This window comes from Notothenia rossii (assembly GCF_949606895.1).
Source record: "Notothenia rossii genome assembly, chromosome: 8".
NCBI classification, from domain to species: Eukaryota; Metazoa; Chordata; class Actinopteri; order Perciformes; family Nototheniidae; genus Notothenia; species Notothenia rossii.
The window spans coordinates 70,181,111-70,204,574 of NC_136906.1; the positions used below are offsets into that span (position 1 = coordinate 70,181,111).

At 40.9% G+C, this 23,464-nt stretch overlaps 1 protein-coding gene across 7 annotated transcripts in view; it reads right to left on the reverse strand.

Annotated features, from left to right (window-relative positions):
* Positions 1-1,661: 1,661 nt before the first annotated feature.
* LOC307016968 (uncharacterized protein) overlaps positions 1,662-23,464 on the reverse strand; it is a 38,185-nt gene continuing 16,382 nt past the window's right edge. For 2 of the 7 annotated variants that reach the window (XM_079646361.1, XM_079646358.1), the window contains 8 exons: positions 20,737-20,776; positions 4,066-4,099; positions 3,917-3,970; positions 3,797-3,826; positions 3,516-3,687; positions 2,841-2,953; positions 2,557-2,731; positions 1,662-2,107 (listed from right to left, as the gene is read on the reverse strand). In XM_079646361.1, coding sequence (XP_079502487.1) covers positions 2,008-2,107; positions 2,557-2,731; positions 2,841-2,953; positions 3,516-3,687; positions 3,797-3,826; positions 3,917-3,970; positions 4,066-4,099; positions 20,737-20,748 — 690 coding nt within the window. In that variant the 5' untranslated portion in view covers positions 20,749-20,776 and the 3' untranslated portion in view covers positions 1,662-2,007. Of the gene's footprint in view, positions 2,108-2,556; positions 2,732-2,840; positions 2,954-3,515; positions 3,688-3,796; positions 3,827-3,916; positions 3,971-4,065; positions 4,100-4,206; positions 4,365-17,642; positions 18,110-18,571; positions 18,969-20,010; positions 20,183-20,291; positions 20,322-20,410; positions 20,501-20,595; positions 20,630-20,736; positions 20,777-21,875; positions 21,993-23,464 lie in introns of those variants that run through there. The other 5 variants (XR_013801983.1, XR_013801984.1, XM_079646359.1 and 2 more) reach the window with 4 other exon arrangements.

Below are 23,464 nucleotides of genomic sequence, written 5' to 3' on the forward strand. Positions count from 1 at the left end.
ATGTTCCAACCTAAGCCTCTGTAAAACCCGGGGAGAAATCTGTATGGAAACCAGCAGATAGAGAGTCGGTGTGGAAATAAAAAGAAGGGTTTGATCTCATTCATGCCCTCACTGTTCTGGAGGTGATGAAATGAGGCCGGTCTTGAGCTGGGCGAGGTCAGTCCTTTCCTCTCTTCTGCTCTCCCCTCTCCTCCTTTCATCTCAACCATTAATCATGTCTGTACACATGAAAATGAGCTTAACCCTTTTTACTTGCGGTGCTCCACTTCCACTCAAGGACACCTTGCAACAGAAAGTATAGAAGTGGAATCTCTTTGTGCATATTTTCTCTACTTAATGGACACCCCTTCAGTCTTAACTCAGTGATGAAATCATGCTGGATGGGGCTTTATCCTCTCTTGTTAATGCTGTCACTCTTCCTCTTGTAGCCTCATAACAATTAACACTTCCATAAACCCTTTTGTCAAATGTTTAACAGGGAAGAAAATGGAATTGAAGGACTTATCCGTACCCCCTTGAGTCTAACAGAATTTCACTGGCAACTGAACCATGTAAAAAGGGGTTGGTGCACGTACTCTATATCCTCATGAGAAAGAAGAGAAGACAGAGAGAAAGGGCGAGAAGAGAAAGAAGATAAAGTCGTCAAGGGAGGGAAAGAAATAGAAGTAGGTAGAGAATGAGTAAGGAAGAGAGAGGATGGAACAAAAAGAAAATGAGCTTGGTTCCCTGTGTGGCACGGCGCTTCACTTAATCATCCCCTGGTCTATAAATAGGCCTTTACAGCCATGGAATATTGGGGGATTAATAGAAGAGAATAGTAAACCATAATGCTGCGAAGCTTCAACACTTCTGTATCACTTCAGTTCAGTGCAGATTACATTTTACTTCTCCTCTTCAGTTTTATCATAAAAGTTTCCCTGATTGCATTTAGTTTACTCCCTCTCTCTCTCTATACTCTGTACAGTCTTACTGGAGGACAGACGTGCACACTCGATACTACATGCCACCAAAAGGGCAGTATTGATGCAGTAAAAGCATTTGCAAAACACCAGCAGAACTCAGGGTTTCCCCAAAGCAAGAGAACATGTTCAGCCCCTGATTTTAAAATCTGTATGATACACTGCAGTTTCTTTTCAGCACCTATCACAAGTGCTTATCTCCAAAGGAAATATTGATACTGTTGAGGGGGAACAGGAATCACCTTGTATACCTTCCTGCTCCTCTCACTGTGTGTATGTGTCTGTAGTGCTTATGTGTGTACATTTGAGGATATAGTGTGGGTTGGGGGCTCCCATCAGGAGCATTGGACTGAGAGAAACATGACAGAGGTGGGATTCAGGTCAGCAGAGAGAGTTTGTGAGGACACTGCTCCGAAAACACACAGTAATGGATAGACAGGGTATGCGTGTTTGTTAATATTAAATTCAGATTCACCGCTTTTTTAAACATTCTCTTATTGCTGCTAAAATGCGATTGAGCACCTCCTACTGTCTGCATATCATATCAGTTCCCACCATATGTTGAAAACACAACATTCTGCATGATTCACTCCAAATTACAACTTCATGTGAGCATGTGAACACAATCTTAGGCAGAGTGGTTATGAGCAATAACTTAATGACAAAAGGGATTTGCTCATTAATAGCAGTTTTATTGCTGTTTGATGTGAATTTATTTCCTACATTACAAGACAATGATTTCATAATCACTAGAGAAAGAAAAGAAAACTGATAAAGCACATGACATGAGGCATTTGAACACAGAAGGCATATTGGTAAACGTACAGGCGTAAAACATTCTCCGATATAAAGCTCAGTTTTAATCAGCTGATGAGGCTTCATGGTCCTGTTCCTGCTACAAGTCAACATGTCTGCCGTAAAAAAGGTCTATTGAACTTCTTCCATCAGGCAAAGTAAGATATAAAATAGAAAGTTAAAGAGAAAAGGACAACATTTAAAGCAATCAAAGCTTCATATTCTTGTTGGATGTTTGCTGTGGAGTCGCAGCTTAATTCTTGCACGGGCACCCAAAGCGAACTTTGTAGTCACGGCACATGCCCTTTCTCTGGTCCTTGTTGCGGCAAACAAATCCTTGAGTAGGATTGAAGCTGAAAAACAATACCAATTATTAAAGGAATCAGTTCAATAATTATATGAAGAAGATCGATTTTAAAAGCAAACAAAAACGTATTTTAAATTGGATATGTTGCTTAAACCATAATTCATGTTTAGCTCTGATGTAAACCCAATGTAGTTTATTAAAGTAGATTAATGCTAGTTCAAATAAACCTGTACAACCCTTTCAATTATCATACTTGTTCTTGTTGTCAGGTGGAACTTTGTTTCTAATATTAAACATCTCAGATATCCAATACAATGACATGTCTTCTAATGTAAATTAAATGTCCATGTACAGAGTTTCTATTCACTGTTATAGGTGCAGCTCCAGGCAGCACATGTGGGTGACTTGTAAGCAGTTTTTAATGTTCAGAAGCACCGACGTATTCCTGGGATGTGGTTAAATAATCATTTGCATTATTTCAGTGAGGCAACTTACATATAGAAGTTCTCCCCTGTGGAGATGGCTGGGGTCATCGTGTCCGTGGTAACAGCCTCAATGTACAGAGGGTATTCACAGATCTTTCCTGGGTATTCTTTCCTCAGGTTACTCAAAAGCTCCCAGTCCCCTGTGCCACTGGGATTGTCACGGTCAAACCATCTGGACCAGCACACTGCAAGGAGCAATAAACGAGTGAGAGGACGACTGGGTAGGAAGCTGTAAAACTCTCCTAAATGAATGCTTATTCAAGAGAGTGCTTATACAGTGTGGTGTGCTCTTACCTCCTCCACCACAGAAAGGGGGATGGCAGCTGAAACGAACACGGTAGTCACTGCACTTCTTGTTTTTGGGTTGATCAACGTTTCTGCAGACGAATCCTGAAGTGACGTCATTTCTGAAAAGAAAAAGTTTAGTCCAGATGGAAATATCTCCCAAAAATGTTGATTGGGCACCATGGAAAAGGGTTATTAACGTCTTTGTTACGTATTTGTACGCTCTCTTGCATTTTATCAGATTGAATGGATAGCAATTTCATTCAGTAAACACATTCATGTCCCCCGCAGGAATAAGTGTAATCACTTTGGCAAGCCAACATTAGCATTTAAATCAATTCAACATTGTTCCTAAGTACACCCCCCCTACAAAGCCAGCGTTTTGTTTAACTAGTGTCTAGTATAAAACACTGAAGGCTTGTGAGAAAGATAATTGATTTAAAATATATCCAATTGTACTGTACAATTGTGACTGGCAACTGACTGAACCCCCTCTACTTATTCCCATTGCTCATTGGTTATCAGGTATATGGCTAGTCAATAGAGCAAACTAGTATGGGGAAATATAATTTGGTGTCACCAGGTACACAACATAGTAACAACACTTAAGCAACACATTCAGTAGAATACAGTATTAAGCATCACATCAAACATTCAAATCACTCCTACTTGTTCAGCACTTACTTAAATATCACCTCCCCTGCTGCGGCCACACTGAGTCCAGAGAGAGTCGTGGCCTCTATATCCTGTGGTTCGAAGCAGATCTTTCCAAGGTTCTCGAGGTAATGATACACGAAGCTCTCCGTGTCTCCATGTAAACTGGGGTCATCTCTGTCAAACCAGTCAGTCCAGCATTCTGGACATGGGCATTTAAAATGAGATAGGTTAGCAACAATACATTTAAAACATTACTGAAATAGCACATGTTGGGATTTATGAAGTGTCAATAGGTATGATTTGCTTACGAATGTGGGTGGGATAGTCGCAGTGAGGTTCTAAATAGAATACAAAATAAACAAAATTATGAGTGTCAGAAATATCTCTTAACAAAGGGAGCCACAGAATGGTTTAAAACAATTACTTACTTGGTTTAAAACGATCTGGAGTGGGAACCCGCTGGTGGACTGTCTGGTGGCTTTCTGATAAAGGTAAAGAGAGAAATGTTACAAACTGTGACTTTGTATATTCCGGGTGAAATACAAATAAGATCATGTCCTTTTTACAATTAACCTACCCAAGAACAATGCGGCAACAATGGCAACACTTAACTATCGGAGAAAATACAAAATGTAAAGTTTATTATGACATACTGTATATTCAGAACTTGCAAATTTACATAGAATGAAAGGAAATATAATCCAAAATCAAACATTACCAATTTGATCATGGTTGCTGAGGATCAGGGACCTTTAAAACTGTAAGGGAAGTTTGAAATTAGGAATTTAAATCAACATGAGCATTATCAAAATAAATGGAGTTGCTTGAAATAAAAAGAATGTGAGATTAACTTTCTATTTTATTTGAGTTTTAACTAGAAAACAGCTTTGAACTAATGCTGAAAATGTGTGCAAAGGTTGAAAGCTATAAAAAAAAAAAAAAAAAAAAATGCATTGCAGCATTTACACTAAATACATTTACAATCTAAGCATTCAACAAAAGTCACATTATTTTGAAATCAATAGTTCAACATAAGTGAAGTAAATTCTAAAAATGAAGTTCAGAAAAAGAAATAGTTGCATGTTAAATTTCTCAGCAAAAACAAAAGAGACTCACCAGCAGGACCTCTCAGTGGAATAGTTTGGTTCACGAAGTGCTCTCCTGTCTCCTTAAATACAGCTGGGGGAGTAAATATCCCCCCCCCCCACACACTGGAATCACCAGTTTTTTCTTTCAAAACAAGAATGCGGTTTTCAAAAAAACGAACGAGATACGCCTTGCACAATCATTCTAAAATTCTATATATGATGGACCTGTTTCACATCCAAGTGGATGCATGTATCAACACGTTCTCACTCCCAACCCGTCACATATTGACGGACGGTCAGGGCCCCTCCCCGTCACTCTATTACGGACAGGGTACCCCTTGGAAGTCAGTTTTCAACGGGCAGGGCGTCCCGTAGACCTTCATAGACCTCCCATAGCGTTGATAATAGACGCCATGAGAACGCTCCCCGGCAAATGCTACCCCGATGGTCCGTTGTTATTGTCAATATTAATATAATAATAATTAATTTTTTAATAGTCACACTCGATTTCGCGGATTTTCTTGTTGTCCCAGCTGCTCGACACCTCTTTTAGCAGAAACAAAGGCTACATTAATGTATTACATCGATGTTAATCCATGGTTGCGTTCCGATAATCCAAAAATCATCTCCTAAATTCTAACCCTATCTCCTATTCCTTGACCTCTGAGTGAAACGTCACGGGGTTAAGGGATAGTGGAAAGGAGAATTCAAAAGGACTTAGGAGAAGAGACTGCGGTACTTTAGAGCAGTGTTTTTCAAAGTGGGGGCCCCGACCCCCCGGGGGGCCGCCAGGGGGCGCCAGGGGGGTCACGCAAAGTTGGAAGGAAAGGGGATTTTTTTTTTTTTTAAAGTTACATTTTTTTTGTTGATTTTATTAATTACTGCATATCTATCAATCTATGTGTCCTTTGATAACGATCTTTTAATATTTTGTACTTATTCGTATATATATATATATATATATATATTTTTTTTTTAAATCACACAACCGCCCTTCAAGCCAATCAGAATCGAGCTGCCGTTACTGAGAGTGAAACTGAGTATCTGCTCAGCTTTTGGAGCGAGTGAGAGCTAGTGAATATTTCGCTCTGCAGCTGGATGAGAGCACGGATGTAGCAAATATTGATGTTTATATATATGAATATAAATCTGTTTATTGTTAATATTACTGTTGAATATTATATATAATATTATTAAGGCATAAGTAGCTTTAAAAAATGCTGAAAATATATGTTAATTGTTCATATTATTGTTCAAAATTAAATAATATTATAAAAACAGAAATCAATTTAAAAATGCTTTAAAAATATTTTTACTGTTTACTGTTTAATATTGTGTTAAGAATGTTTGTAACCGAAGACACAATGAATGTAATGAATGACAAACAAAAGAAAAATACAAAAAATGTTTAGAAGAATAACTGATTATTAATACAAATATATATTAAGAAAATGTATTAAGCTGTATGATTAATTTGTCATATTTTCCATCATAATGTACTCATCATTTCAAAAGAATTGCAACAGGGGGGTCCCCGCCAGACGATAATGCTATATGGGGATCCTTGGCACGGCAAAGTTTAGAGAATCGAAATGCACTTTCACTATCCGACGTGTTTATGATGCGCCAGCGGACGTCATAAATATGCGTCTGCTGAACTACAACTTTCCGAAAGCGGACTACTATAAGCGCATCATTAATAAGCGCTGTTGTTGTGTTGTTTTATGCTTTATGAACGTGTGCCACAGCGAACAATATGTTGTTCATTAAGGTTGACATTTTTTAGTACGATGTTAACTTTACCTGGATAATTTCACAGCAGTCATTTCATATAAGCCTTTTGCCAAGTTATGGCTTAAGAATGTAAAAGCTTAAGAGAGCAGCGGTAACTTACCTGATCTTCGTTTTTCAGTCATGATCGGTTGTTTCCGTGAACGACCGAATATTCCCTTGCCTTAAATGCTGCGGCTGCAAGGCATTGTGGGGCAGCATTTTCTCCTCTCCTTTCGGTAAGGGAGGTCCAGTGGTTCCTAAGCTAAAGAAGGTTATAAAGGAAGTTTGAAACCTCCTTTGCTTTCATTTAGAGAATTGGAACGGCACTTAACATGGCTGCCACTGACGTACTTCCGGGTCATTTCACTTGGTTAGGAAGGTTCCTAAGCTAAATGGACTATTGGAACGCAACCCATGTGTGTGGTTGTGGAATTAATGGACGTGCCGTTGTGCGATTGCGCAACGCAATCATTTACAAACACTTCAACTACAACCCTATTTATATTTTAAAACATTTTAGAAAGCCTCACGAAATACTTTAATGTACATTTAAATGTGAAGGGATGTGTGTAATGTGGTGATTATTCACCCGCGGATCTATGGGTTGGGGTATTGTTGCGCACGGACATTATAGTTAACCGGACTTCCTGTTGATGTGAAATCCGAAAACATTTTATTCCGAGTGTGCTTGCTTTTCTCTTTATCACATAACGGCACTGTAATACACGGTTCGGCTGCATTAAATATTACATATCTGCCGTAGTTTGCTATTTATAGAGCCCTGATGAGAGGACTTCTAGAGTCAGGAATAACTGCCGCCGAAACTGAATATGTGACGTGGATCATAATTACATCAGCAATCAAACACAATCTTCAATTTCTCTTCACAATATAAGTGTCCTCGCAGTATCAATACTAATTCGGCTGACTTTTATATTTGATCCAATCGGTATATTGGTATATGTACACCATAACGGTGTACAGCTGATAGAAAGGGACACCTGGTGGTTAAAGCACATTATTGAAACGTATTATTTTTATCATTAGATATTAATAGGAGACACAGACAGACAAACTAATAAGGCTTTATTTAAACATTAAAGAATACTTTAGGTTAAGGTCTTATTTTGAATAAGAAAAAAGCTTTGGGGGTATACATATTAAGCCTGACAAAGTACTAATATATTGCTTTCCTGCAATGTTAATTACTGTATGTTTAAGCACTTATTTTAACTGATATTATACATATGTATTATACTCTTATAAGATGTATGTAGATAGTATAAGAAATGTGCAGAATATGAAGTTTAATGGTGGAGGTATACACACATAATGATAGATGTCTTGTAATGCACTGTTGAGGAACCTGCGACCCAGGTTTTTCATCTCAGCCCCTGTCAGGTATTGAAAAATAAATAAATAAAGAACACAGAATTATTAAATATAAAACACAGAATTTGTGTGATTATACTAAATGATTTATAAATAAACACCACTGCATACAGTATTTAAAACTATTACACATGCTGATGTAACGCAAATGTTTCCAACTTAGGATCCATAAAGTATATCTTATCTCTTTCGACTCCACTTCTTGCGATATAATTACTAACAAAGCACTTATATACTAATAAAGGACTGGCTTATCTAAAGCCAGTTGAGTAGCACTTGAAATGTTTTAGCTCTATGAAACCTGATATACTTATGATTCTGTTTTCCTCAAATATGTATCTTGTTGGTCGAACGCACTTTTTGTAAGTCGCTAAATGCAATGTAATGTAATGTAAGATGATCGATGACTACTGCCATATTTGCCTCTGAACCTTGACAAGTGCATGTTTCAGGCTTATTAATTAACAACAGGAGGGGTCACAGACATAAGACCAGCTGTTAAATAAAGCTCTTCTGACCTTAGCTGGCATGTGGATATATTAATGCTGCCCATTATGGGCACAAGCAATTTCACCCATTTATTAATTATATGTTTTAAATTTGAGTGTTTCCTATCCCCTAAACCTCCAGGGATGTACACAGTTTAATACTTGCAACTTCTTATTATGGGAAATACGAAAACGTCTTTTAAAACTACAATTCCCAGTAGAGGCGTGCAATAGAGCATGTTGCAAAACACACAATAGCCAGAATGTGTACTTCTGGGGATGGGGTGGGGGAGGGGGGGACGGGGTGGACCCGTTCAAATCCAGTTTTGGACAATCTGCCGTGGTTCCATCCCATTTCAGAGTGTTGTTCGACGCTCGGCGTAGGCCTAACCCTCGGCGCACACTCAAATATGAGCTGCTCCGACCCTCGGTCCTGACGGACTTCAACTTGTGTTTATTAATCAAACAAATAAATGAACACAAGGATAATGATGTGTTATTGTTGAGTAAATAACAGTGTGTGGTTTAGAAAATAATTCAAAATGAGAAGGAAAAAACGATGAAACAATACAGATTTCAGTATTCTGAGCCCCTACTCTCCCCATAACTGACGGCAACAAAAGTCCTACATTATTCAATTAAAATAAAGAAGTAAAAACAATAAGTGTGGCTTGATATTGAGTAAGAAAAAGGTTGATAAACGCTGTGAGAATGGATCTGGAGAGCATTTCGCCGCGATCGCAACTCCTCTATTACCAACGTTCAGGGAGCTCTATGCAAGTCAATGGGACTCCCTGATAGTTGAAAACTGACTTCCAAGGAGTACCCTGTCCGTAACAGAGTGACGGGGAGGGCCCCTGACCGTCCGTCAACATGTGACGGGTTGGGAGTGAGAACGTGTTGCATGTATACCTTTGTGTCTTATTTAGGGGGAAACTCAGGTTGGGTTCATCTTACTTTTTTGTTCTCTGTATTTTGCTATGTTACCGCTATTCGAGAACCTGACAGGAAATTATATAGTTATTTCACTTTCTACAATCTTTAAGATAAGATAAGATGGACCTTTATTAATCCCCATGGAGAAATTCGGTATTTTCACTCAGCAGTAACAGTGAAGTTACACATTCAGTTTATTGTTGGGGTTGGGTTACACAAATGACGGATGCATTATCCGCTGCTACACACATTTTTACTACTTTAGTATTTTAGAATAGTTGTTCCAATTAAGATTTTGATCAAAGGTCTATTGATTCATGTTTGAAATGTATATAAAACTTTGAAATATGTGAAAATGAAAGTACAGATCATTAATCATGAAATAGAAGTAGAAAATACAGGTAAAAGCAGCTTAAGTATTATACTCTTAAAAATGTAATCGCCATAACATGTTCAAACATTGACTGTAAGGAAGGAGGGGAAATGCCAAAATAAAAAAACGTGTAATAACTACGTTGGTCCACAACTTGGGGCGTAGAAAACGCCTCTGAAATTGTAAGATCCCTACGTTTTTTTTCACCATTCATTCCAATGGCTGGCGTCTATGTCACGTGATCTTCAAATTTCTCCCTCCAGAAAAATAAAACATGGCTGAACTTCGTTTTATTCACGGTGGAAAATGCCTATTTTAAGGTTAGTTTGACCATTAAAATGCGTTTTGATGTCATTCCATGCGAGAAATATGAGTTGTTATTTCAGATTATGTGAGCAGTGGATGTACATGATCTTTAGTTTGCTAGTTATTACGAAGATTACTTCAGGAAATTGTGTCTACACAACGTTTTCATTGTTACCAAGGTGGTTGCTAGGGACGCTGCTATCGATATTATTTCTGTTATGTTGTGTAACTGTTTAATGGTGTCATCTTTATTGCTACCCCCTTCCCCGTCAATTTATAGTGTTGGTCCACAGCGCAAATGTATTAGTTTAACAAAATCCGCATCTAAAATTGTGGCATAGATACGTTATTTTCCCCTGTGCAATTCTCCATTTACTTAACAATAACACATAATTATCCTTGTGTTTATTTATTTGTTTGATTAATAAACACAAGTTGGAGTCCGTCAGCACCGAGGGACGGAACAGCTCATTTGCTTGAGAGAATGTTACACCCGGAAGTAAGTATTCTCTCCGCTTCGCTTGACAAACCCTGTGATAGTCCTCAAGCTCTGTGATTGGAGATTGTGCTCCGAGGGTTACGCCGAGCGTCGAACAGCACTTGAATTAGGATGGAACCACGGCAGACTGTCCAAAACTGGATTTGAACGGGTCTTTGAGCACAGAATATTGAAAATACTGCTGAACCAGTTCAGGTTAGTGGGGTCAACAAAGTATGCTGCAGAGCAGGTTAGCAAACTTTCCCTCCACAAATGTCTGCTTCCAGTTACCATTCCTTCACTTCTCTAGTCAGGCAGGTTCAGTGAGAACTTGTTCTCTTAAAGATTCGGCATGATGGGAAAACTTAATATTGCAGAATATCAATTATTAAACATAAGTAGGAAATACAGGTAAAAGCAGCTTAAAGTGGATCTGGATCAGTCTGTATCAGATCCGTTGCAGCCCCTTTTTAAGAGATTTGGGTATGGAGGAAAATAGAGACGGTTGTGTTTTCTGACACTTGGTGAGTTCCCTGGAACACCGGGGACATATATTCATGTATAAAAGACGTACAAAAGTTCATTTTGCATGATTGGTCACCTTTAAGTCATTTAAATTGTTGGAAAGTGGTAACGTGTTAAATGGATGAAGGATGCAAAATAACGAGTAACCAATCAAATAAGTTTAAATGGGACTCTTAGAGACATTGAGCTCAGATGTGAAGGAGTTTTCAATAACTATCCTTTAATGGAATAAGGAAAACATCAGGTAAGATCGAAGCTCTGACAAGCTTTAAACTATAAGCACTTTTATTTAAATAGAAGAGGTCCATCCTTAGTTTCATACTTAGTTTTCTGTCACAAGTTAGACACTTCTATTATTGTTTGTTTGGTGGCTCATCTAAACTCTCCTGTCATTTCAGATCCCACCTTCCTCCAGGTCCTTGTAATCAGTTCACTTCCCTCACCTGGTCTCCCCAGCCCTTCCCCTCACCTGTTACTCATTCCCTCATCACTCCACAGTATTTATACCACCTCACTTTCATTTGTTCTTTGCCAGATTGTCTTGTCGTTTCCGCTAAGCTCTCCAGTGAGTGTTATTCTCTTGCCTAGATTGTTGTCCTGCCCGGTTTTTGACCCCTGCCTGCCTGTATTCGGATCTCGAGTTCCTGCCTGCTCCCTGTCTGGTTTTGGTTGCCTGTCCGACGGATTTCCTGGTTTTTACCCTGCCTGTCCCTGACCTGAATAAACTGAACATTCCAAAACACTGGTTGTATCTGACTCGTGCTATTGGGTTCTGATCTGTACCTGTGATCGTGACAGTACAATCTGGCCTCCATGAACCCAGCCGACTCAGCGACAGAACCGCCGACGCAAGATGTCATGTTACAACGCCACGAGCAGCAGCTTACCTTCATGGCTGAAGCTATGCAGGAGATGGCCGCTCGTCACGAACGGACCTTTGTGAATCTCCGTGATCATCTTCAGAACCTTCCTCCTACGGTCCAAAGTCCGGATCTAACTCCAGCTTCCGCTGATCGAATCCAGAATCCTCCGGCGTCGGATGCACGCCTGCCTCCTCCGGAACGCTACTCTGGAGCCCCAGGTTCATGCAGACCATTCCTGGTCCAATGTTCCCTTGCCTTTGAGCTTCAGCCTTCCGCCTTCCCAACAGAAAGTTCCCGGGTGGCGTATATTGTCTCTCTTCTCACGGGCAAAGCTAAAGACTGGAGTACCGCCGAATGGGAGAGACAATCCTTTGCCTGCTCGTCTGTAAGCTTATTTTCCGATGAACTGCGTAAAGTCTTTGATCATGCAACACCCGGAAGAGAGGTCGCTCGGGGACTGTTTAACCTGGCGCAAGGCGGGAGATCTGTGTCTGATTACTCCTTCGAGTTTCGTACCATAGCCGCCGAGAGTAACTGGAATGCTTCTTCACTTCTTGATGCCTTCTACAACGGTCTGTCGGATCGCCTTAAAGACGAACTGGCAGCTCGGGACCTTCCTGCTGATTTAGATGAGCTCCGCCTCTCCCGTCAGTGCATGCTACTGAACAGGTGAGGAGGATTTTCTGTCATTTTGGGGTTTCCTTGGTTAAGGAGGCATAATCCTCATATAGATTGGGCTTCAGGGACTATTAGAGAGTGGAGTGCTCATTGTCATGCTGTCTGCTTAAGATCTAGTTCCTCAATTGATTCCAGTCTGCCGATTACCTCTGAGTGTCAAGACATTTCCGATGTTCCCAAGGATTACTGGGACCTTAAAGAGGCCTTTAACAAGGTTCGGGCCACCTCACTCCCTTCTCATCGTGCTAATGACTGTCCTATTGACCTCTTACCTGATACTTCTCCTCCTAGAGGTCGACTTTTTTCAATGGAGAAGTATATCAATGACTCTTTGGATGCAGGACTTATCCGGCCTTCATCCTCTCCTGCTGGTGCAGGTTTTTTATTCGTGGGTAAGAAGGATAAGACTCTGCGCCCATGCATTGACTACAGAGGACTCAATAAAATCACTTTCAAGAACAGGTACCCCCTTCCACTTGTTTCCTCTGCATTTGAACTGTTACAAGGCGCTACTATTTTTACCAAGCTGGATCTACGTAACGCGTACCATTTGGTGAGAATCAGGAATGGGGACGAGTGGAAGACGGGATGAAATAATCCTAGTGGACATTATGAGTATTTAGTCATGCCTTTTGAACTCACCAATGCACCTGCAGTCTTCCAGGGGTTGGTGAATGATGTTCTGTGGGATCTACTCAATATCTGTTTTTTGTATACCTGGATGACATTTAGATTTTTTCCAAGTCAAAACAGGAGCATGTGGTCCATGTTCGCCTAGTCCTCCAGAGGCTCTTGGAGAACCACCTCTTTGTCAAGGCCGAGAAGTGTGTGTTCCACACCACAGAAGTCCCTTTCCTGGGATTTGTGGTCTCCACTGGAAACATCAAGATGGACCCTGACAAGACCAAGGCGGTGACGGCCACACCCTTCAACACGCAAGGAGCTCCAAAGCTTTCTGGGTTTTGCCAACTTCTACCGGAGGTTCATTCGAAACTACAGTTTGGTGGCAGCCCCTCTCACAGCTCTCACCTCTCAGAACATTCCCTTCCGGTGGTCCTCTGTGGCAGAAGGGGATTTTGGTGAGTTAAAGTCACGCTTCACCTCTGCTGCTATTTAGATTTTTCCAGATCCTATTCGGCAGTTTGCTGTAAAGGTTGATGCGTCGGACACTGGAGTTGGGGCAGTTCTTTCTCAACGGTCGGCCGAGGATCAGAAGATGCACCCCTGTGTCTTCTTCTCTCGGAAGCTGTCCCCAGCAGAAAGAAATTATGACATTGGAAATCAAGAACTGTTGGCAGTGAAACTTGCCCCGGAAGAATGGAGACACTGGTTGGAGGGAGCAGAGCAGCCTTTTGTGGTCTGGACTGACCACAAAAGTTTGGAGTACATCTGTTCAGCTAAGCGGCTGAACTCTCGTCAAGCCGGGTGGGCTCTGTTTTTCACGCGCTTTGATTTTTCTCTTTCATACAGACCTGGTTCTAAGAACATCAAACCTGACGCCCTGTCTCGCCAGTTCCAGCCAGAGAGCTCTCCATCTCATCCTGAGAATATCATCGCTTCTACATGTGTCATTGGTCTGGTGACCTGGGAGGTGGAGGATAAGGTCAAGCGCTCTCATGCTGAACACCCAGCCCCAAGTGCCTGTCCTGTTAACCGTCTGTTTGTTCCTGCCCCTCTCCGTACCCAGGTTCTCCAGTGGGGTCATAATTCTGGCCTGCCTTGTCACTCAGGAGTGAGACGGTCCCTAGCCCTGATTCGGCAGCGATTTTAGTGGTCTTCCATGGAGAAGGATACCAAGGAATACATTGCTGCTTGCCTAGTCTGCTCCCAAAATAAGACCTCACGCCAAGCTCCCTCCGGTCTTCTTCATCCCTTGCCTATCCCTCATCGTCCCTGGTCCCACATCTCCTTGGATGTTGTCACTGGACGACCACCCTCAGACGGTAACTTTTAGGGTGTGTGGAAAAATAGGACCCAAATGCAGAATGAGGAGGAAGCAGGTTTCAAAAGGAAACAAAAAGGCGAGCTTTATTTCCCAAAAGCCGAACAAAACAAGAATCCAGGTACAGGTACGAGGCAAGAGGCAAAACAAGAATCCACGAACAGGTACGAGGTAGCATCCAAACAAAGGTGACAGTGACCCACATGAAGGGGAACAGGAATGACAAATAATGAACCAACCCTGAACACAGGAAGAGACAAGACTAAATACAGAGAGGGGTAATCACAAGACGAGCAGGGGAGGAGAAACACAAGGGCGACAGGTGAACACAATCAGACAATTAGACACACCAGGGAAACTAACGACAGGGGAAAAACACAGGAAGAAGGACCAGACAACATACACGGAGGAAAACACCCATAACCAGACGTACAAAACTACAAACGTGACAAAACATGAGAATCCTGACAGTAACACAGTCATACTCACAGTCATAGACCGGTTTTCCAAGTCTGCCCTGCTTATTCCTTTAACCAAATTACCTACTGCCAAGGAAACTGCTGAAATCATGCTACAACATGTGTTCAGGCTGCATGGTCTCCCCAGTGACGTTGTGTCTGATCGGGGACCACAATTTACTTTATTTAATTTTACGTTTTTGGTCCGAGTTTTGCAGGCTGCTGGGAGCCAGCTGCAGTCTCTCGTCCGGATTCCATCCCCAGTCCAATGGTCAAGCAGAGCGAATGAAGCAGGAGATGGAGACTGCCTTACGCTGTCTAGCCTCCTCCACTCCCTCCTCCTGGTCGAGGCAGCTTCTATGGGTTGAGTATGCCCACAACACCCTTCCTAGTTCTGCTACTGGTCTTTCTCCATTCCAATGCGCCCGCGGATACCGGCCACCCCTTTTCCCTGCACAGGAACGTGAGGCCAGCGTCCCATCTGCCCAGGCATTTGTAAGCCGATGTCGACGCATGTGGTTAAAGGCGCGCTCCGCGCTACTGCGCTCTTCCGACCGTTATCAACGGCCCGCCAATCGCAGTAGCAAGCCAGCTCCACAGTACTCCACAGGGCAACGTGTCTGGCTCTCCACACGGGATCTCCCTCTCAGAGTTGAGTCAAAGAAGTTGTCTCCCCGTTTTGTAGGCCCATTTCCCATATCTAGGGTCATCAATCCTGCAGCTGTCCGCCTGCGTCTGCCCCCTTCTATGAGGATTCATCCTATCTTCCATGTGTCCAAGATCAAACCAGTTAATGTGAGCACTCTTCAGCCTCCCTCTAGACCCCCACCACCACCCCGGACTATCAACGGGGAGAGTGTTTACACTGTCCGTCGCCTCATCAAGTCCCGGCGACTTGGTAGAGGGTTGCAGTACCTGGTACACTGGGAGGGTTATGGTCCTGAAGAGCATTCATGGGTGCCCGCTCGCAGTATCTTTGACCCATCTCTCATTACTGAATTTCACCAGGCTCATCCCGATCAAATACGTGGGACTTCAGGAGCCATCCATAGAGGGGGGGGGGGGGGGTTCTGTCACAAGTTAGACACTTCTATTATTGTTTGTTTGGTGGCTCATCTAAACTCTCCTGTCATTTCAGATCCCGCCTTCCTCCAGGTCCTTGTAATCAGCTCACTTCCCTCACCTGGTCTCCCCAGCCCTTCCCCTCACCTGTTACTCATTCCCTCATCACTCCACAGTATTTATACCACCTCACTATCACTTTTTCTTTGCCAGATTGTCTTGTCGTTTCCGTCAAGCTCTCCAGTGAGTGTTATTCTCTAGCCTAGATGTTGTCCTGCCCGGTTTTTGACCCCTGCCTGCCTGTATTCTGATCTCGAGTTCCTGACTGCTCCCTGTCTGGTTTTGGTTGCCTGTCTGACGGATTCCCTGGTTTTGACCCTGCCTGTTCCTGACCTGAATAAACTGAACATTCCAAAACACTGGTTGTATCTGAGTCATGCTATTGGATTCTGATCTGTACCTGTGATCGTGACAGTTTTCTACTTCTATTCTATTTTATTTGTATTTAATTGCACTTTTCAAAACATTCTCTTGCACTATTTTATTTGTTTTATGTCCTATATATATTCATGTTGCCCTGTTGGAGGAGCCTGACTTACATTGTTCATTGCAATATCTACACTGTAGCTACTGTGCACATGACAATAAATCCTTGAATCTACCTTACGGGGGAAACAGGATGATCTCCTGAACAATGATTTGCACACTACTATATGTATACTCTTTAAAAATATAATAGCCATAACAGGGTAAAACATTTACTGTAAGGAAGGAGGGGAAATGCTGCCCAACGCGTTCATCAATAACTCTTACAGATGCCGGGAAATGCTACTTTCCGTTCCCCCCTATTCCAGGTGTTCCAATTAAGATTTTGATCAAAGGTCTGTTGATCAGCCAGAGAAAAAGGGTCAACTTCAGGTCAGCGTAACCTCAATTTGAACCCAAAAATAACATCTTTCACATTTACTTGATACATCTAGCTTGCTTGGAACTTGATTTTGTACAAAACAACCTCTGAAAGCCCATCTTTCCAGTCAAACCTGGGAGGTCGCTCATCAAAAATACTTTGAGCACAGAAGATAAAAAATGCTGCTGAACCGGTCAGAGTTCAGGTTAGTGGAGTCAAAAAAGTACGCTGCAGAGCAGGTTAGGAAACTTTCCCTCCATACATTTCTGCTTCCAGTTACCATTCCTTTACTTAGTCAGGCAGGTTCAGTGAGAACTTTTTCTCTTAAAGCAGCGGCCTGATGGGAAAACTTCATATTGCAGCTGTTGGAAAGAACATAAACAGCAAATATCTTGGCCATAACACCAAAACGATGAGGGTAAAGATGCTCTAATGCTCTGCGTAGCTGAGGAGAACGGCAAAGTCAGGGGATTCTCTGTGGGTTGGGGGCTCCCTTCAGGAGCATTGGACTGAGAGAAACATGACAGAGGTGGGATTCAGGTCAGCAGAGAGAGTTTGTGAGGACACTGCTCTGAAAACACACAGTAATAGATAGACAGGAAGCTATAGGTTGGGAAACCATGTGTGCCTGGTTGCTTGTTAGCGCATGCGTGTATGTTAATATTAATTTCAGATTCACTGCTTTTTTAAACATTCCCTTATTGCTGCTAAAATGCGATTGAGCACCACCTACTGTCTGCATATCATATCAGTTCCCACCATATGTTGAAAACACAACATTCTGCATTATTCACTCCAAATTACAACTTCATGTGAGCATGTGAACACAATCTTAGGCAGAGTGGTTATGAGCAATAACTTAATGACAAAAGGGATTTGCTCATTAATAGCAGTTTTATTGCTGTTTGATGTGGATTTATTTCCTACATTACAAGACAATGATTTCATAATCACTAGAGAAAGAAAAGAAAATTGATAAAGCACATGACATGAGGCATTTTAACTCAGAAGACATGTTGGTAAACGTACAGGCGTAAAACATTCTCCGATATAAAGCTCAGTTTTAATCAGCTGATGAGGCTTCATGGTCCTGTTCCTGCTAAAAGTCAACATGTCTGCCGTAAAAAAGGTCTATTGAATTTCTTCCATCAGGCAAAGTAAGATATCAAATAGAAAGGTAAAGAGAAAATGACAACATTTAAAGCAATCAAAGCTTCATATTCTTGTTGGATGTTTGCTGTGGAGTCGCAGCTTAATTCCTGCACGGGCACCCAAAGCGAACTTTGTAGTCACGGCACATGCCCTTTCTCTGGTCCGTGTTGCGGCAAACAAATCCCTGAGTAGGATTGAAGCTGAAAATAATACCAATTATTAAATGAATCAGTTCGATAGTTATATGACTTTTTTTTTTTTTAAAAGCAAACAAAAAGGTATTTTAAATTGGATATGTTGCTTAGACCATAATTCATGTTTAGCTCTGATATAAACCCAATATAGTTTATTAAAGTACATTAATGCTAGTTCAAATAAACCTCTACAACCCTTTCAATGATCATACTTGCTCTTGTTGTCAGGTGGAACTTTGTTTCTAATACTAAATATCTCAGATATCCACAATGATCATTTGAAATCATTAAAATATCTTCTAATGTAAATTAAATGTCCATGTACAGAGTTCCTATTCACTGTTATAGGTGCAGCTCCAGGCAGCACATGTGGGTGACTTGTAAGCAGTTTTAAATGTTCAGAAGTACGGATGTATTTCTGGGATGTGGTTAAATAATCATTTGCATTATTTCAGTGAGGCAACTTACGTATAGAAGTTCTCCCCTATGGAGATGGCTGGAGTCATCGTGTCAGTGGTAACGGCCTCAATGTACAGAGGGTTTTCACAGATCTCTCCTGGGTTTTCTTTCCTCAGGTTACTCAAAAGCTCCCAGTCCCCTGTGCCACTGGGATTGTCACGGTCAAACCAATCAGTCCAGTACACTGCAAGGAGCAATAAACGAGTGAGAGGACGACTGGGTAGGAAGCTGTAAAACTCTCCTAAATGAATGCTTATTCAAGAGAGTGCTTATACAGTGTGGTGTGCTCTTACCTCCTCCACCACAGAAAGGGGGATGGCAGCTGAAACGAACACTGTAGTCACTGCACTTCTTGTTTTTGGGTTGATCAACGTTTCTGCAGACAAATCCTGAAGTGGCGTCATTTCTGAAAATAAAAAGTTTAGTCCAGATGGAAATATCTCCCAAAAATGTTGATTGTGTGCCATGGGGATTCTGTACAGACATTCCTGTTCCCTGAAGGATCAATTATTTCTTATTTTTTAGGCTTTTCCTCCAGTGCCAACATGAAGTTGACAAGAGCGGTTTTGAGTGTTTTAATCAACAGATTGAATGAATAGCAATTGCATTCAGTAAACGCATTCATTTCCCCCGCAGGAATAAGTGTACGTATTTTCCGGACTACAAGTCATACCTGAGTATATGTCGCTCTTGTCCAAAAACGTGTCGTTAAGAGAAAAAAAATCATATAGAAGTCACTTCGGTGTATAAATCGCATTTATCCACTGTGTTCATCCTCTGTGTCGCTGTGAAGCTCTCACTGGTCTCACCGACAGGGCCGTCCTTCCCTACAGATCATGCAGACTATGTGGGGCCTCACATTGCGGAAGGTGCCTCAACTGAGCAGAAAATGCGGCGCACCTATGCGCTTATGCGGCGCGGCAAGCTTTGTCCGCGATGATGATCCACTAGCACTCCCCCCCCCCCCCCGTCGGCGACGACGACGACGCTCGCTATATGAGGGCCTCATCATATAACTTTGCGTGGGGCCTCATGTTGGCCAGGGACGGCCCTGATCACCGAGCTAGCTATCCATCCAGTTAAACACTGTCAAAGAAACTCCAGCTCAGATCTTTACTGAGGTAGAATGAATTGGTGAAACTGTAAACACAATACAGACATGGCACACTGTTATTAGCTGCCCGACTGACGTGCTGAATAAAAAAAATAATCCACACAAGGAGCCATGGCGCATAATACTGATTTAAAACATACCCAGTACTATACAATATTGTGAATGGGAAATGATTGAACCCTCTCTCAATAACTTGTTCCAATTTCTCATTGGTTACCAAGTATATGGCTGGTCAGTAAACAAACACATGCAGTAGCAATACAAAAGCAACACATTATACAGTATTAACCATCACATCAAACATTCAAATGACTCCTACTTGTTCAGCACTTACTTAAATATCACCTCCCCTGCTGCGGCCACACTGAGTCCAGAGAGGGTCGTGGCCTCTATACCCTGTGGTTTGCGGCAGATCTTTCCAGGGTTCTCCTTGTAAAGATTGGATAAGGTTTCCCAGTCTCCAGATCCACTGGGGTCATCTCTGTCAAACCAGTCGGTCCAGCATTCTGGATATGGGCATTTCAAATGAGATAAATAAGCAACAATACATTTAAAACATGACTGAAATAGCACATGTTGGGATTTGAGAAGTGTCAATAGGTATGATTTGCTTACGAATGTGGGTGGGATAGTCGCAGGGAAGTACTAAATAGAATACAAAAAAAACAGAATTATGAGTGTCAGAAATGCCTATTAAGAAAGGGAGCCTCTGAATGGTTTAAATAACTACTTACGTGGCATAATCTCTGGAACTTCTGGAACTTCTGGAAGTAAGACTGGAACTTCTGGAAGTAAGACTGGACTGGGACGCCGCTGGTGGCTTTCTGGTAAAGGTTAAGAGAAAAATGTTACAAACTGTGACTTTGTATATTTCGGGTGAAATACAAATATGATCATAGCATTTTTTAAATTAACCTACCCAAGAACAATGTGGCAACAATGGCAACGCTTAACTATCAGAGAAAATACAAAATGTAAAGTTTATTATGACATACTGTACATGCAGAACTTGTAAATCGACATAGAATAAAAGGGAATGTAATCCAAAATCAAACATTACCAATTTGATCATGGTTGCAGAGGATCAGGGGCCTTTAAAACTGTAAGTGAAGTTAGAAATTAGGAATTTAAATCAACATGAGCATTATCAAAATAAATGGAGTTGCTTGAAATACTAAGAACGTGAGATGAACTTTCTATTTTATTTCAGTTTCAACTAGAAAACAGCTTTTAACTAATGCTGAACATTTGTGTAAAGGTTCAAAGCTATAACAAAAAGCATTGCAAAGCATAGCTGAAAATGCAGGAATGTAAAAACACTTGCTTGACAAAAGTCAGCCACAAATGATAGATTTTAAAAAGCACACAACACTTCACTGCTGACTAATGTTTAAGAAGAAAAGTAGTGAAGTAGTAGGAACTCTTCTCAAATGCATATACAACTATTGATGTATGAAAGATGTGAAAATGAAAGGGTTGTACAGAATATTAATCATTGAATAGAAGTAGAAAATACACGTGAAAGCAGCTAAAGTTACATAAATTGTTGGAAAGTGGTAACGTGTTGAATGGATGAAGGATGCAAAATAAAGAGTAAACAATAAAATAAGCTTAAATGGGACTTTTAGAGACATTAAGCTCAGATGTGAAGGATTTTTCAATAACTATGCATGTTGGAATAAGGAAAACATCAGGTAAGTTGGAAGCTCTGACAAGCGTTAAACTATAAGCACTTTTATTTAAATGGAAAAGGTCCATCCTTAGTTTCTTGCTAGAGTGACTTTGGAGACCGAAAGTCTTAGTTCACGGTGGAAACAGGATGATCTCCTGAACAAACTGATTTGCATACTACCTATGTATACTCTTTGCCGGGAAGTGCTAGGTTGGTTAACCCCTAACCCCAATTTAATTACATTATCAAACAACAAGCAAATTCATAATCTCCTTAAAGAGCTGAATATTTTGAGTTGAAGGGTTTCTGCTGCTTAACGTTTGCTGAAGTAGTTAGTACTTGAACTTGAATGCTACATCAGCATGTACACTAAATACATTTACAATGTAAGCATACATTCAACAAATATCAGATTATTATAAAATCAATAGTTAGAAAAATAAATAAATAAAACATTTTCAAAAAATGAAGTTCAGAAAATACATTATTGCACGTTAAATGTCTCAGCAAAAACAAGAGAGACTCACCAGCAGGACCTCTCAGTGGAACAGTTTGGTTCATGAAGTGCTCTCCTGTCTCCTTAAATACAGCTTTGGGAGTAAATATTCCCCCCCACTGGAATCACATGTTGCTAACCTCACCCTAAGAAAACAATGCAGTTAAAAAAAAACTGAACGAGATACGCCTTGTACAATAATTCTCAAATTCGAGGGGGTTGAATGAAAAAACAATAATTGGAGATAAGGTGTTCAACTCTGCCATTCTTCTGTGGTCACTTTAAACCTCCTATAAATACTGGACCTGTTTCACACGTAAATCCAAGAAGATGCATTTGTGCCTTATTGAGTATATTGAGTATACTCTTTAAAATGTAATAGCCATAACAGGATAAAACTTGCACTGTCACGAAGGAGGGAAAATGCTGCTTGACGCGTTCATCTAGAACTCTTACTGGTGCTGGGAACTGCTACTTTGGGTTGGGCTACTGATGTTAATATGAAGCTGGGTGTGGACCTGACTCACGTGCCGTGTTTGTGTGTGTTCTGCTTGCTAATTGCTTGTTGTTTGATGATGTAATTCAATTGAGGGAACCTTTAAATCTTCTTTGAAAACGCCATTAGTGCAATAATTTGGCTACAGACTTCATTTAAACGTTCAACATGACCTATTAAACTTGTATTTAGCTTTTTAAACTGAACGAGATACGCCTTGTACAATAATTCTCAAATTCGAGGGGGTTGAATGAAAAAACAATGATTGGAGATAAGGTGTTCAACTCTGCCATTCTTCGTTGGTCACTTTAAACCTCCTATAAATACTGGACCTGTTTCACACGTAAATCCAAGAGGATGCATTTGTGTCTTATTGAGTATATTGAGTATACTCTTTAAAATGTAATAGCCATAAAAGGATAAAACTTGCACTGTCACGAAGGAGGGAAAATGCTGCTCGACGCGTTCATCTAGAACTCTTACTGGTGCCGGGAACTGCTACTTTGGGTTTAGGTTAATATGAAGCTGGTTGGAGTGTTTTTTCACTTTTTGTAATTTTGTGGCCAGATGTATAATTTAGTTTGATTCTGTAGTCAAAGGTGTGCAACTGCCAAACATTATTCTACGTTTGATCGATGCCTCAATGAAAAGTGAAAACTGTGGGTCTTACAGCAGGTCAAAGTTGTTTAACTGTTTAAGGTTTTTTTTTTAAGGTTCCTTTTCACTGTAGAAATATTGATTGCAAAAAATATATATATATATAAGAAAGCTAAATACAAGTTTAATAGTCAAACCAGTCTCACGGCATTTCGTGTTTCGTGTTATAGTCACGACATTTAATTTATAACACCAACACGATTTTCCCCTTTTTTTCGTGTCACACAGAACGATTTTAAAAGCAATGTATTTCTATTGGTAGTTCGTGCCTGCAGCACGTCTTTTTGTCCGTTCGGGTCTTGGAAGACCGGAAGCTGTGGGGTTCATAAAAACATGCTCTTACTCAATATCAAGCCACGATTATTGTTTTTATTTTAAATCGTATAATGTCTGACTTTTTTTGTTGTCTGTGAGGAAAATAAATGGGGCTCAGAGTTTTTTAAGTAACTAATGCGTTACTGTGAACA